This window comes from Ailuropoda melanoleuca, chromosome 14 (assembly GCF_002007445.2).
Source record: "Ailuropoda melanoleuca isolate Jingjing chromosome 14, ASM200744v2, whole genome shotgun sequence".
In the NCBI taxonomy this organism is placed as follows: domain Eukaryota; kingdom Metazoa; phylum Chordata; class Mammalia; order Carnivora; family Ursidae; genus Ailuropoda; species Ailuropoda melanoleuca.
In genome coordinates, this window is record NC_048231.1 from 70,119,888 (window position 1) to 70,135,650 (window position 15,763).

General features: G+C 37.3%; 1 protein-coding gene across 1 annotated transcript in view; it reads left to right on the top strand.

The window, feature by feature from the left end:
* Window positions 1–15,763, top strand: part of ELP2 (elongator acetyltransferase complex subunit 2) — a 43,935-nt gene that overhangs the window by 21,155 nt on the left and 7,017 nt on the right. The window contains exons 13-19 of the mRNA XM_002924667.4: window positions 951–1,139; window positions 3,466–3,535; window positions 4,240–4,335; window positions 4,481–4,538; window positions 5,157–5,229; window positions 13,442–13,634; window positions 15,021–15,142. Coding sequence (XP_002924713.1) covers window positions 951–1,139; window positions 3,466–3,535; window positions 4,240–4,335; window positions 4,481–4,538; window positions 5,157–5,229; window positions 13,442–13,634; window positions 15,021–15,142 — 801 coding nt within the window. The remainder of the gene's footprint in view (window positions 1–950; window positions 1,140–3,465; window positions 3,536–4,239; window positions 4,336–4,480; window positions 4,539–5,156; window positions 5,230–13,441; window positions 13,635–15,020; window positions 15,143–15,763) is intronic.

Here is a 15,763-nt window from a genome sequence, read left to right on the forward strand (position 1 = left end):
GATTTGCAGTGCTTTTCTGTGACTCTTTATGATTTGTTAATGGTATGGCTCAGCTGTTGTTTATTAATCATCCATTAAAAAATGGATAAATTAGACTTCACCAAAAAGTAAAATTTCTGCTCCTTGAAAGACACTGTCAGGAAAATGAGAAGACAAGTCACAAACTGGGAGAAAGTATTTACCAAGCACATCTCTGGTAAGGGATTGATATCCAGGGTTTATAAAGAACGTCTCAGAACTCAGTAAGAGGAAAACAAACAATCCTGTAAAAAATGGGTAGAAAATTTGAAGAGGTACTTATCCAAAGAAGATATAAGGAAATAAGGTCAGGAAGAGATTCTCAACCCCATTAGTCATCAGGGAAATGCAAAATAAAGCCACATGAGATACCATTATACACCTATCAGAATGATTAAAGTGAAAGACTGTACCAAGTGTTGGTGAGGGAGCAGGCAGCTGGCACTCTTGTACGCTGCTGGTGGGATTGTGAAATGTATAACCTCTTTGGGAAATGGTTTGGCAGTTTCTTAAAAATTTAATATGCATCTATGATATCCAGCCATTTTACTTATGGGTAGTATTTACTCAAGAAAAATAGAAGCCCGTGTCCATGCAATGACTTGTACAGAAATGTTCACAACTGCTTTTTCAGTAAAAGACAAAAACTAGAAACAACCTAAATGTCTATCAGTATGTGAATGGATCAACAAGCTTACATATGCGTATGTATATACATACACACACACACATATTTATATACACACACATAGCTATACAAGGGAATACTACTTAGTAACAAAAAGGGTTGAATTATCAGTAAGCAAAATGAATGAATCTGCTCTGTGGCTATATTTCTGTTGCATACTAAATGATTTTGCATCTGATATTTTCTTGTTGAGAAGAATTTGGTTTTTGAAACATCATTTTTGTTTATCCTATTTTAATACCAGGTGACTTGGCATGAAATTGCCAGGCCTCAGATACATGGATATGACCTGAAATGTTTGGCAATGATTAGTCGGTTTCAGTTTGTATCTGGAGCAGATGAAAAAGTTCTTCGAGTATTTTCTGCACCTCGAAATTTTGTGGAAAATTTTTGTGCCATTACGGGCCAGTCACTGAATCTTGTGCTTTGTAATGTGAGTATTCCTTTAAATGTTTCAACTAAATTCATGTACGTCATTTAAAAAAGTCATGCACTTCATTTTAAAAACTTTTTGCTTTATGCAAAATCTTGCTTAAATGGAGCTCATGGGTAGAAAGGAAGTCAAATTATGTTATTATTGGCTTGACAAACTTCAGTGCACATTGTGGCATGTAATAATTTAAGCGTTAAAACCAGAAATTTCTTTAAAAAGTAGCCTAAAACATTGTAAAGAATTTCAGTGTTAAATCAAGGCAGGAATACTATGTATCATCACATTGATAGGTACTAACTAATATAATAGATAAGTCATATTTCCTTTTTAAAAAAAATTTTTTGTAAGATTTATTTATTTGAGAGAGAGAGTGAGCACAAACAGGGCAAGTGGCAGGCAGAGGGAGAGGCAGGCTCCTCGCTGAGCAGGAAGGCAGACATGGGGCTCAATCCCAGGACCCTGGGATCATGACTTGAGCCGAAGGCAGACGCTTAATCTACTGAACAACCCAGGTGCCTCTAGATAGGTCATATTTTCAAGGAGATTTCCCTGTAGCTGTAGGTTAGGGGTAGGGAGCAGTGGAACAGAAGTACCTGGAATTACTAGATGAGACCAGTGATTTTTTTTTTTTTTGGTGGCTAAAGTAAATTATTCATAGAAGGAAGAAGTATACTGTAAGGTAAGGTAAAGAGAAAATGTTTAATGGGACTTAATTTGGGTTTTGAAAGGTAAGTTTATTTTAATGTTTATATTCTCTTTTACAGAAGATTTGAGCTGCTTATAAAAATATGTAAGTTATGAAAATTGTAAAGTAGCTAGTTTTGAAGGAAGGGAAATTAGGAAGATAGTTGTGTTATACAGAAGTGTGAGTATCATATGGTGGTTTACTGTACTTAGAGATGGGTCACAAATTTGGTTCTGAGGTTGGAAAGGATAAGTACACTTGATAGGCAGGAGGAAGGAGAGAGTGAGCGAGCAGCAGGGTAGAAGGGTAGGATATCCACGGAAATGGAGAGAATGGAGAAAGTCAAGTGCTGGAGGACCTTGGGAGGCAGGCACCATTTCGACTAGGGGGCCCTGTTGGAGGGTCCCAAAACAAAGTCCTGAAAAGTACTTTGGGTGGAGAGTATTATGTGAGAACAGGATGCCTTTGAGCCTGGAGACCCTGAAGGCAGGCCTGGGTTAAGACTGGTGAAGAAAGTGAGTCATCTGAAATAAAATTCCCAGCTAAATTTCCTTGAGCATATACTGAGCACCTCATGACACAGGCTTTCTTGATTATGTGAAGAATATCTAAGATTCTGTTCTGCTTGTTTCTAATCATAATAGTGGGAATGAGATCAAAAGGGAAGTCTTCATTGGGATTATTATATAGAGCTACGGGGGTGGAAAGGCAGTTGGTTTCAGGATCTCTCAGTTCTAGGGATTGAAATGTGGTTTTAGGATTCCATGAGAGCCTTAGTTCAGGTATACACTCAACTCTGTGTCCTAAGATACAGAAATTGCCTAGACTGGAAAGCCTCTTGCCGTGTTTTGGGTTTTGTTCCCATTCTGAATGTGTGGATAGGTTTGTAGGAATGCTTCTTGCTGCTCTTTTCCATGCTGGTTTGTTTTTCTTGGTTTCTGAGATAAAACATGCAGTCTCTTATGTCCTGGGTAGCTATTCTTGATGATGGCTTAAATTCCCATTGCTCATGTTTGTGTTGAGTTCCAGCCCCTGTATTAAAGTCTAAATTGTGAGAAATGCTCTTAGCGTATGGACACGTGCCAGTTTTGATGGTTAGCGTATAGTTTTTTATGAGATAATTTGATTGGTATAAATTGCAGGGTATAAGATTATTGGCACTTCAAATGGGACTCTGTAAAATTTTTTTTAAATACTGAGTTGTTTAAATATGTGTAATGAAAATACTGTGTGCCTTTTTAGGAAAACAGTGATGTTTGCACGAGCATCAGTAGGGATGTGCTTGGGAGACTCTTGGAAGTAGAGCCCCAGGCATGCCATTTTCAGCCCACTTTTTGCTAGAAACCAAACGAGTACACTTTTGTCAGACTCTGAAACTCACTGAGCTGTTATGGTTTGACGAGCTCATGGATGAGAAAATACTCGACTTTATGGGTTGGGTGTAGAGGGTTGAGGGCTAACTGCAGCCTGTCTTTGGAGAACATTCCATCTGTTGGTTTAAAAGAAAATGGAAGTGTGGGCAGATACCCACACAATGTGGTCTTTAAATTGTTCCTCTGCATTTATGAGGATGACATTTTGTGTGCCTGAGGTAATAGTAACTTTTAGTGTTTAAAACATGTATCATACTTTTTATTCCAGCAAGATGGTGATCTTCCAGAAGGAGCTACTGTCCCTGCTTTGGGGTTATCAAATAAAGCTGTCTTTCAGGGTAAGGCTTTGTGTCCAAAAGTTTTGAACCCATAGTGGTATTTAAAACCTAGTTACACACTTGGGTAACATGTACCTCATGTTCATTACTGAGGTTTTAAATAATTTTTTTAAAGATTTATGTATTTAGAGAAGGGGGGAGGAGCAGAGACAGGGGGAGAGAATCTCAAGCGGACTCCTTGCTGAGTGCAGAGCCCGAAGCGCGGCTCGATTCCCCACAACCTGAGCCAATACCAAGAGTTGGCCACTTAATGGACTCTGCCACCTAAAAGCCCCTGATTTTTTTTTAAATCACGATACATGCATCTGCTTTCTGCATCAGACATTTCATGCTAAGTGCTCTGTCCGTACGCAGACCCTGAAATAGGTGCAGCCTTCACAAAGTGTGTTTCACGGAGCGCTGCCACCACACGTGCTAATATGGCTAGCTGAAGAACTTGTCTGATTGTTTTAAGTTTGGGAACTGTTAGGTCAAAGAAAAAGGAAAGAATCTTTCTGGAATTGACTGGTGCTTCAAGAGGCACAATTGCAAAATAGTGGAGTAGTGGATATACCCATGGCTTTGGAATCACACTGATGCATCTTTGAAGTACAATCAGTTCTTTGAGGTGCCACTGCTTTCTGATGGTCTGAATATTGGGACGTGTATAGGACATAAAAATATGGGGACTAATTCATGATGTTGGTGTGTTTCTTTTAAACTAGGAGATATAGCTTCTCAGCCTTCTAATGAAGAAGAACTATTAACTGGTACTAGTTTCGATTATCAGCCAGTGGCCTTTCACCCCTCCATACTTACTGGTAAGAAATGGTACAAAGGGGGTTCAATAGAGTCATTAGTACATATAGTATGGTACCTGTTACGTTGACCTACGTAAGTGCTATAGAATTCACTTACTTGCATGAAAATAGAAAAACGAACCGCAGTGCTCTACGTGTATTGCAGAACCGCCCACTGAGGACCATCTTCTGCAGAATACTCTGTGGCCTGAAGTTCAAAAACTGTAAGTTAAACTGTGCTAAGCTCTTTGATCTGATTCTGTCATAACTTGGGTTTTTTTTTTTTCTCCCCACAATTTGATTTTCTCCTTTGCTTTCCTTTCACCTATACTGTCCCCCCCCTCATCTAAAAATCTTCAGTGGCCTTCCTAAGGGGCAAGAATTAAACTTCACATAGATTTTTATATTACTATGTATTCTATTTACTGGATTTATTTATTGGTCTTCATTTTTAAAATAGGGAGATATAACATTATATTTCTTTTCCTTTTTTAAAAGGACTTCTAATATTTATTATTCTGTTGTTTGTTTTTATTTTTTCCCTTTTGTGGTTCTCTATCAAAACCTTTCCTGGATTTGTTTGTTGTACTGGCTGGCTGGGGGTGAAAACTTATATTTTTATCTAATTGTTTGAATAAGTTATATCACCTTTAGGAAGCTGGCATTTTCCCCAGTCTCTGTTTTTTCCCTAAATGTTTGTCTACACAAAAATGTAGCATCCCTAAAAGAATTGTATATTAGAGAGACTGATGTTTTTTTCACATTTTGAAAACTTTGCAGCATGAGAATAGGTATATATACTAATATAGGGGTCATACATTTTTTTTCTTTTTAAATTTTAGATATGGACATGGTTATGAAATATTTTGTGTTGCTTGTAGCAATTCAAAGGCTCTGCTTGCCTCAGCATGTAAGGTAGGGAATTTTACTTTTTCATTCTATTTGTTCACATGTTATTTGAGTCCTCAGGCTCTTGCAAGTTGTGGTGATAGAGGCAGAACGCTCTGTGAAAGGCCACTGGGCCTGTTTTTTTCTGAATCTTGCTTTCTCAGTTTCATTTCCCTTCTATCCCTTAAAAGCTTGCAGTTGGGTGCCTGGCTGGCTGAGTCAGTAGAACCTGTGGCTCTTGATCTCAGGATTGTGAGTTCAAGCCCCACGTTGGGTGTAGAGCTTACTTAAAAATAAAAATAAATAAAAAGTAAAAAGCCTGCAGTTGGATTTTAAATGTTTCAGCACACACTTTTGTTCCTAAACTTGGTTTGGAACAACCAAGTTGAAACAACTTGGTGCCTGATTTATTTAATCAGATATTTTTCAGTGACCTAAAAATGCGATAAATAAATTGAAATAATTGGGAGTTCTGAAGACACGGGAGTGAGAGGGTGAAACCCAGAGTGCACTCCCCTCCATCTGACAGTTTGTCCAGGGACAGACTGGTACTGACCGGAGTGAATGGAGTCCCTCAGACCGTGCCGGGGTGAGGCGCGGTGGTGGCTGGCTTACTAGCACGTGGCATTGCGGAATAGTGCTCTTCAAGCTTTTGCCTGGGAGAGTGATCTCCAACTCACAATTCCGTATTTATTCATATTCTTTGGAGTGAATATGTATGGAGGATTGACTGAAAGGCCTGAGACCCATATATTTCTCTACATTTTCTAGAATTTATTTATTCGTTTTAAGCTGATGATGCGAGCTCCCTATATGGTTGGGCCCCTCTGTCCCTGCTTTTGCTGTGGCTTCTTGCCACTGCCTGCATTGAGAGGCATCATAAGAAATATTGCTGTGCCCCTCCTGTCTCACGTCCTTTGCTTGTTGTCCCCTCTGTGAGGTTGGTACTGAGACTACTTCCTTTTGTTACAGGGGCTTGTGTAAAGAATGGAGCATAGTAGCAGGAATAGCCATGCTTCTACTGGGCAGCTATTTTGTTTTTAGCTTTGGGCAGTCAGTCATATAATTGGTTATTTTTCCTTTTCACGTGGGCTTGCTCATAGCAAATGTATGCAGCTTTCTTATTGTTATTTGTATACTTTTTCTGTATATTTTGTATCTTAATAAACAGTAGAAAAGAGGTGTGGCTTGGAAAGTTTAAATCTGAAGGTTTACCGGAAGCTAGCTGGGTTTCTTGAATGGGGGATGCCAGCCACACATTTGGTTTTGATTGGTAAAGCAAATGATTGGATGTACCTTCCTTTGAAACTAACATTTTTTAAAAGATTTTATTTATTAATTTGCAAGAAAGAGAGAGAGCACAAGCAAGGGGAGTGGCAGAGGGAGAGAGAGAAGCAGGCTCTTTGCCTAGCAGGGAGCCCGATGTGGGGCTCGATCCCAGGGCCCCAGAATCGTGAGCTGAGCTGAAGGCAGACGCTTAACCAATTGCACCATCCAGGTTCCCGAAACTAACATTTTTAACAACTCTATTTAGGTATTATTAGCATACCATAAGTTACATGTTGAAAGTGAACAGTTTGATAAGTTTTTTTTTTTTAAAGATTTTATTTATTTATTTGACAGAGACAGCCAGTGAGAGAGGGAACACAAGTAGGGGGAGTGGGAGAGGAAGAAACAGGCTCCTAGGAGAAGAGCCTGATGTGGGGCTCGATCCCAGAACGCTGGGATCGCGCCCTGAGCCGAAGGCAGACGCTTAACGACTACACCACCCAGGTGCTCTGATAAGTTTTGACATATGTTTGTTTATACCTATGAAATCATGACCACAATTAAGATAATGAACATAGTCATCAATCCCAGAAATTTCCTCTGCCCCTTGATAAGTCCTCTTTCTTGTCCCTTCTTACCTTCTCCTGCCCCATCCCTAGGAAACCACTAATCTGCTTTCTATCATGATAGAGTACTGTACATCTTCTAAAATTTATATAAATGGAATCATACAGTATGCTCCCCTTTTTTCTTTTTTGTGGACTGGCTTCTTTCATTCAGTACAAGAGTTTGGGATTCATCTGTGCTGTTGCATGTGTGAGCAGTTTATTCTTTTTTATTGTTGAGTAGTTTTCCCTTTTACAGGTACATTACAATTTGTTCATCTGTTCACTTATTTTTTTTTTAAAGATTTTATTTATTTGAGAGAGAACGCACAAACGGGGGCAGGGCCAGAGGGAGAAGCAAACTCCCCGCTGAGCAGGGAGCCCAAAGCGGGGTTTGATCCCAGGACCCTGAGATCATGACCTGACTGAAGGCAGATGCTTAAACCCACTGAGCCACCCAGGTGCCCCTGATGTATTCACTTATTAATGGACATTGGAGTTTCCAGCTTTTGGCTTTAACTTATAAAGCAGTTGTGAATATTTGTATACAAGTCTGTATACGGATATATGCTTTCGTTTCTGTTGAATGAATAACTGCGAGTAGAATTGCTAGATGTATGTTTATTTATTTATTAAAAAATTTGTTTATTTATTTTAGGGTGGGGGGAGCCAGCACAAGCTGGGGGAGGAGCAGAGGGAGAGGGACAAGTGCACTCTGCACTGAACACCAAGCCCAATGTGGCACTTGATTCCAGGACTCTGAGAGCATGACCTGAGCCAAAATCAAGAGTCGGATGCTTAACCGACTGAGCCACCCAGGCATCCCTAGATGTATATTTAAAGTTTTAAGAAACTGCCAAGCTATTTTCCAAAGTGATTATACCATTTTACAGGCCCACTAGCAGTGGGAGTTCCTATTGCTCCACACCCTCATCAACACTTTGTAAGTTATGGTCAATCTTTTTAACCATTCTGTTTGGTGTGTAACATCTCATTGAGGTTGTAATTTTCATTTTCCTAATGACCAGTGATGTTGAGCATCTTTTCGTGTGCTAATTTTCCATCTGTATCTCTTCTTTGATGAAGTGTCTTCAAATCTTTTGGCTTTTTCTTTATTGCATTGTTTTCTTACTACTGAATTTGGAAGAGTTCTTAATATACACTGGATACAATTATCAGATAAATGCTATTTAGGTAAGTATTCCCAGTGACTTGTCTTCATTTTCCTAACAGTGTTTTTCAAAGAACAGAAGTTGTATGTTTTGGTGAAGCCTAACTTACCAATTTTTTTCTATATTGGGTTATGCTTTTTGTGTAATATCTAAGAAATCTTTGCCTAACTCAAGATCACAAAGATCTGCTACATTTTTTTCTAGGAGTTTTATAAATGTTAGGGTTTATGTTTAGACCTGTGATACATCTTTAATTAATTCTTGCATTTGGCCTGGAATATTGGTTAAAGGTGGTTTTCTTGCATGTGGTATCCAACTGTTCCATCATTATTTGTTGAAAAGACTATACCTACTGCCTGTTGCACCTTTACCAAAAATCAGGTGTCCATGTATGTATGGGTCTATTTCTCGACTTTTATTTTCTTCCATTCATCTTTTTTTCTTAATGTTGATGCCAATACCACATTCTCTTAATAGCTATAGCTTTTTGTCATATGTCTTGAAATGAGGAATCAAAGCTCTTCTTACTTTTCAAAGTTATTTTGGCTAGTCTAGGTTCTTTACTTTTCTATATAAATTTTAGAATCAGCTTGACAGTTTCACAAAAATACCTACTAGAATTTTGATGGGCATTGCATTGAATCTATAGATCAATTTGGGGAAAATTTTAACAATACTGGGTCTTTTGACACACAAATGCAGTATATCTCTCATTTAGGTCTTTAATTTCTTAAGAATGATTTTTTGTTTTAAGTAAACATTTTATTTTAGAATGATGATAGATTTAACAAAATGTTGCAGAGATGATACATAGAATACCTCTCACTTAGTTTCCACCAGTGTTAACATCTTAATATTGCTAGGAATGTTTTGTAGTTTTCAGTGTCAGGTCTTACACAGTTTTGTCAAATTTACCCTTATTTAGTATATTTTATATCTGTTCGTTGCTTACATGTGGAAGTACAGTTACTTTTTGTATATTGATCTTAATATCCTGCAAGCTTCCTAAACTTATTAGTTCTTGTTAAATTTATTATAGATACTGTAGCATTTTCCATATAGATGCTTACGTTGCATATGAATAAAGAAAGTTTTATTCTTCCTTTCCCATATGGATGTCTTAATGTTGGATAGAAGTGGTAATAGCAGAAATCCTTGGCCATTATTCCTTCCCTCAGGAACATTCCTTCTTTGTCCATTACGGATGATCTTTGCTGTAGATTTTTTGTGATTCTTCTTTATCAGGTTGCCTACAATTTCTAGTTTGCAGATAGCTTTTATCAGGAATGGATGATAGATTTTGCTAAATATTTTTTTCTTCATCTGTTGACATTTTCATACAGTTTTCTCCTTTTAGTTTACTAATATGGTGAATTATACTGACCTTAAATAATAAAACAACTTTGCATTCCTGGAACCAAACCCTACCTGTTTGTTGTGATACATTATCATTTTATATACTACTGGACTCATTTTTCTAAAATTTTATTCAAAAAAAATTTTTTTTTAAGATTTTATTTATTTATTCGACAGAGAGAGACAGCCAGCGAGAGAGGGAACACAAGCAGGGGGAGCGGGAGAGGAAGAAGCAGGCTCATAGCGGAGGGAGCCTGATGTGGGGCTCGATCCCAGAACGCCGGGATCACGCCCTGAGCCGAAGGCAGACGCTTAACCGCTATGCCACCCAGGTGCCCCTAAAATTTTATTCAAAATTTTTATATAGAGTATATGATGGATACTGCAGTATAGTTTACTTTCTTTATAATTTCTTCATCTGGTTTTGGTTTCAGAGTAATGCTAGCCTCTTAGAAATATTTTTCTCTTCTGCAATTTTCTGGAAGAGTTTGTGTAGAATTTGTATTATTTCTTTTTTAAGTGTTTGAGAAAAATCCCTAGTAAGCCAACTGATCCTGGAGTTTTCTTTGTGGGAGGGTTGTTTTTTTTTTTTTTTTTAAGATTTTATTTATTTATTTGACAGAGACAGCCAGCGAGAGAGGGAACACAGGCAGGGGGAGTGGGAGAGGAAGAAGCAGGCTCTCAGCAGAGGAGCCTGATGTGGGGCTCGATCCCAGGACTCTGGAATCACGCCCTGAGCCGAAGGCAGGTGCTTAATGACTGAGCCACCCAGGTGCCCCTGTGGGAGGGTTTTTAACTACAAATATAATGTCTTTAATAGATACAGGACTGTGTAGGTTATCCAGTTTTTCTTGAGTGCACTTTGGTAGTTTGTATTTTTCAGAAAATTTGTCCCTTTTACCTGAATTGTCAAACTTGTTGATGTGAAGTTATTTATAATACTCTCTTATGATCTTCATTTATTTATTTATTAAGATTTTATTTATTTATTTGACAGAGAGAGGGGGGCACAAGCAGGCAGAGGGGCAGGCAGAGGGAGAAGCAGGCTCGCTGTTGCGCTGAGCCTTGATCCCAGGACCCTGAGATCATGACCTGAGCGAGAGGCAGACACTTAATTGACTGAGCCACCCAGGCACCCCTCTTATGATTCTTTTAATATCGGTAGAATCTCTGGTGATGTCACCTTTCTTATAACTGCAGTCAGCAATTTGTCTTCTTTCTCACTCCTCACACCCTCCCCTGCATNCCCCCCCCCCGCATTTTTTTTTTTTTTTTTTTTTGGTGAGGAAGCATTCTGAGAATTAATCAGGAAAATGAATTTTTTTTTAATATTTTCAAATAACCTTTTCTAATATTTTCAAATAAGCTTTTTGGTTTTGTTTATTTTCCCCTGCTATTGTTCTTGTTTCCACTTCATTGAGTTTTGCTGTTTTTGGTGTTTTTTTTTTTAAGATTTTATTTGTTTAATTGAGAGAGAGTGAGTGAGAAAGAGCAGGAGGAGGGGGAAGGGCAAAGGGAGGAGGAGAAACAGGGCCCCTCCTGAGCAAGGAGCCCTATATGGGACCCAATCCAGGGACCTCAGTATCATGACCTGAGCTGAAGGCAGATTCTTAACTGAGCCACCCAGGCACCCCTTTATTTTTTCTTAGATTTTATTTCCTCTTCTGTTTCTAGTTTAATAAGGTTAAAGCTGAGACTGTTGATTTTAGATCTTTCTAATATAGGTGTTGAGTGCTATAAATGTCTAAGTATTATTTTTGAGACATTCTGTAAATTTTGATATGTTTTATTCATTTTCACTTAACTAAAAATGTTTTTTGATTTCCCTTTGATTTTGTCTTTTACCTATGGATTATTTTGAGATTTATTTGTTTCCATATACTGAGTGTTTTCCAAATATCTTTCTGATATTGATTTCTAATTTAATTTCATTGTGGTCAGAGAACATAGTATGATTTGAGTCCTTTGAAATTTAATCTTGGTAAATTTCCATGTTCACTAGAAAAGAATGTGGATTCTTTTTCTGTTGGGTGGAGTGTTCTGAAAATATGAATTACGTCAGATTGGTTGATAGTGTTCATGTCTTCTTTATCCTTTCAGTTTTACCGAGAGTAGCATTTTGAAAACTCTGACTATAATTGTGGACTTTTAATCCTTGTATTTCAATCAGTTTTTACCTTGTATATTTTGAATTTCTGCTGTTAAAACATTTATGATTTGTTATCTTCTCTTGATTGACTAGTTTATCATTATGGAAAGGTCCTTTTTATTTCTGGCAGTATGTTATGCTCAAATCTACATTGTCCAATGCTCATATAGCCACTCCAGCTTTCTTTTGAGAAATGCTTGAATTATGTATCTTTTTCCATCCTTGTGCTCTTAAGCTATTTGTTTCCTTTTGTTTTCCAGTGGGTTTCTTAAAGGCAGCCTACAGTTGGGTCTTGCTTTTTTACTCACTTTGATAATCTTCCATTTTAACAGGGTATTTATTAGACTGTTTACATTTAACATAATAATATGCTTGGATTTAAATCTTTCATCTTGCTATTTGCTTTCTATTTGATCCCTCCTTTCTTTGTTTCATTTTACTTATTTTGGATTGACTGATTGCTTTTTATGAGTCCATTTTCTTTCTTTTGTTTGGCTAGTAGATACAAACACTGTTATTTTATTGGTTGTCTTTCATTTCATACTGTACACCTGTAATATGCCACAGTCTGCCTCCAAGTAATGTTGCACTATTTCGTGTATGATTTAAGAACTTCACAGAAGTATACTTTTGTTTCCCCCTACTCTGTGGTATTGTTTGACACTTTACTTCTTCATAGAAATCCCACAAGATCTTGTTGTTATTTAAATAAAATATTTTCCAGCGGATATCATTTTCTTTTGCCTAAAGGGTATTCTTTAACATTCCTAATAATGGACTTCTGCTGGTCATGACTTTTTTGAATTTCTGCCTGTCCGACAGAATCTCTCTCTCCCTAATTTTTGAATGATTTTTGTAGTGGGTAAAAAATTGTTGGTTTTCCTTTAAGTACGTTAAAGATGTAGCTCCATTTTTTTTTATTTGCATTTTTTCTTATGGGAGTCTGCTATAATTTTTTGTTTCGCGGTGATGGGTTTTTTCCCCTCCAACTGCAATTTTATGCTTATTGCTGCTTTTAAACAATTTGATTATTGTTGATATAATTTCCTAAATGTTTGTTCTGCTTGGGTTTTACTGAACTTCTTGGATCTGTCTGTTTATTGTTTTTATCAAATTTGGAAAATTTTTGGCCATTATCTTTTTAAGTATTTTTTCTTTTCATCCTTTTTGAGGACTCAAGTTACACCTCTTTGGCTGCTTGAAGTTGTCATAGAGTTTAGTGAGGTCCTCTTTTTTTTTTCCTACTCAAATTCATTTTGTCTCTCAGAGATCAGTGTTCTTTGTTGCCAAATATCTCATATTTTGGAGTGCCATTATTTTCAGGTATTATGTTTGGTTTTTTAGTTATTTCATACAAGAGAGTCAGTCTGGTCCCTGTTGTTCCATTATATTGATTGAAAGTGAAAGTCTCTAAACTCTTAATTACAAATTAACCTACGAACATATTCTTGTAAAACGTTGAAACACTGTGATGACAGTGTCCATGTCTGGTGAGTCACTTAGTCTAATCCCAGTCTTCCTCTGTCTGGGGATTACACCTGCTTGTGGTATGTATCTCCTCAGAATTTTTTTCCCCTTTATACAGATACATAAAATATACCCACAGAAACAATATGTTATTTTTTAAAATGTGAGTTTTTTTCTAGTTTATTTCTACTTAAATTGCTTGTTTCATCTCTGTCCTCCAGGCAGCTAAGAAAGAACATGCAGCCATCATTCTTTGGAACACTACATCTTGGAAACAGGTGCAGAATTTAGTTTTTCACAGTTTGACTGTCACGCAGATGGCCTTCTCACCTAATGACAAGTTCTTACTAGCTGTTTCCAGAGATCGAACATGGTCACTGTGGAAAAAGCAGGACACAGTCTCACCGGAGTTAGGTAAAACAGCTTCCAGTTGGAAGATTATTAGTGAAACACTTATGTCCATCTTATCTACCTTGTGGAGCTACTGGGTGAAGAGGACTAGAAGTAATAACAGGGTGAAGGCCAGAGTCTCACTGTTGTGAAGTCTTTCACAGTTGTGTTCTGAGGAAGACTTGACCTTCCGTGTAAGATTTAAATGCAGTGATCTTTGAGTTGACTTCCTTGTGATTATATAGTCAGGATGGCGTGTATTCAGACATCTCAGTTAAAAGAAACATAGAAATCTTAAAAATGTAGATTTTGTGAATTGTTACAGAATGCCAGCATAAAACTAAATGGGTACCATATTCTGAGCTAGGGTTTTATGGGACAGTAATAATGAAGATACAATTAAATTGTGAAATTTATTAGAAAGACCATTATCTTTTTACCTTTTTTTGGCTTACCCCTGTCACTTTGTTAATTAGGAAGGGCATTTTAGGCATCTGTGAATACCGTGACCCCTGGGCAGGATATTAACACCCACCTGCATTCTCCTCTGAGCCTGGCATAAATTAAAAACAAAAGGGGGGAAAACCTTTGTGTTGTTGGAGCATGGCCTATTTCTATTCCCCAGGTTTCTTTGGGTAAAATCTAGAGAGTGTTTAAGATATCTTCATGTTGATTAATTCTGTTTTAATCTTTCCATTGGTATAACTTGCCTGCAGTTTGATCGTGTGATGTTCCTGGTCTCTTAGTTTCTGGTATTTTAGAGACCGACGCATGTTAAACAGTACATGTTAGAACAGACTGATTTCTTTTGCAACTAGTGATTTCCTAACATGCAGCTTTTACTTTTTAAAAAGTTAATATGATACTAATGATACATCCATTAATCTATTGTATCTTATGGATTATAGATTAATAGGTACATTCCTCTTCCCTCTTCATAAGTAATTTTATTTTTTAGGTGTAGTCCATATGAAGGCTAGAAGTTACCTTACACTGAAATCTTACAAGGAAAAGGTTTTTTAAGGTTTCGTTCATTTGGGTTTTTTTTCATTATTTGAGTACATTAATCTTTTTTCTGTATGTGTAAATCTGGCTACATCCTGCGTAAAGTTAAATTGCTCAGGCTTCTTTCATGGGCATAAGTTGAATTTTTAGTTAAGTGCCTGGAAGATGTTTGTCACCAGTCACTAAAGAGTGACTAGTAACATAACTAGTAACATTCCCTACTGAAAAAGTAACTGTATGCCCATAGCCTTCTGGTGAGGGCCAGCAACCTAGTCTGTTGCAAAAGTCTGCATGTAGAAAATGATTGCTAGAGGGTGTGATATATATTGCACATAAGCCTAAATTTCTACCAGATAAAAACAGCTTTGTCTGCCCTGTGAGTAGTGTGTATGGTGTTTCTTTCAGACCCAGTTTTCAGCCTCTTCGCCTTCACCAACAAGGTAACTGCTGTGCACAGTAGAATTATTTGGTCTTGTGATTGGAGTCCCGATAGCAAGTATTTCTTCACTGGGAGTCGTGACAAAAAGGTAATTTTTTTTAACTTAATATTTTTTCAAATGTAATGTAATATTACAGGTATGTTTGGATAAAAACACATAATCCTGACTTTCTGATACAATTAAAAACATCAGTCTGTGTATTCTCTTCTGTGTTTTTCATATGCATGCATAAAAAGACTTTTCTTGTTAAATTCTATAAATACATTTCTCTGAAATATCAAATATGAAAAGAAAACCTTTTAGACACATGGTGTTCATCAGATGTCCCCAGTGGGAGAGAAGTAGTGAATGAAATGGTTCAAGACTAACCAGCTAGGAAAGCAGGAGAGAGTAGAGGGGCGTAAGGAGGAAAACAGTTGGCTTCTTTTCTTTTTCATACTTTATGAATTAAAATTTTTCTCTACAATAGATGATTATTGCCTTTTCATTCAGTGGAGGAAGCAGTGCATGTGTGTGGGTGTTTGTTTCCCAAGCTTTGAAAAAATCAAAACAAGTTAGCTCTGAATGGGTTCTTGACCACGGCCCTCACCCTGGCCTCTGGTGTCTCCTGTCCTCACACACTTTAAAATGCCCTTTCCATTTTCTTTTTTTTTTTTTTTAATTTTATTTTATTATATTGTGTTAATCACCATACAGTACATCCCCAGA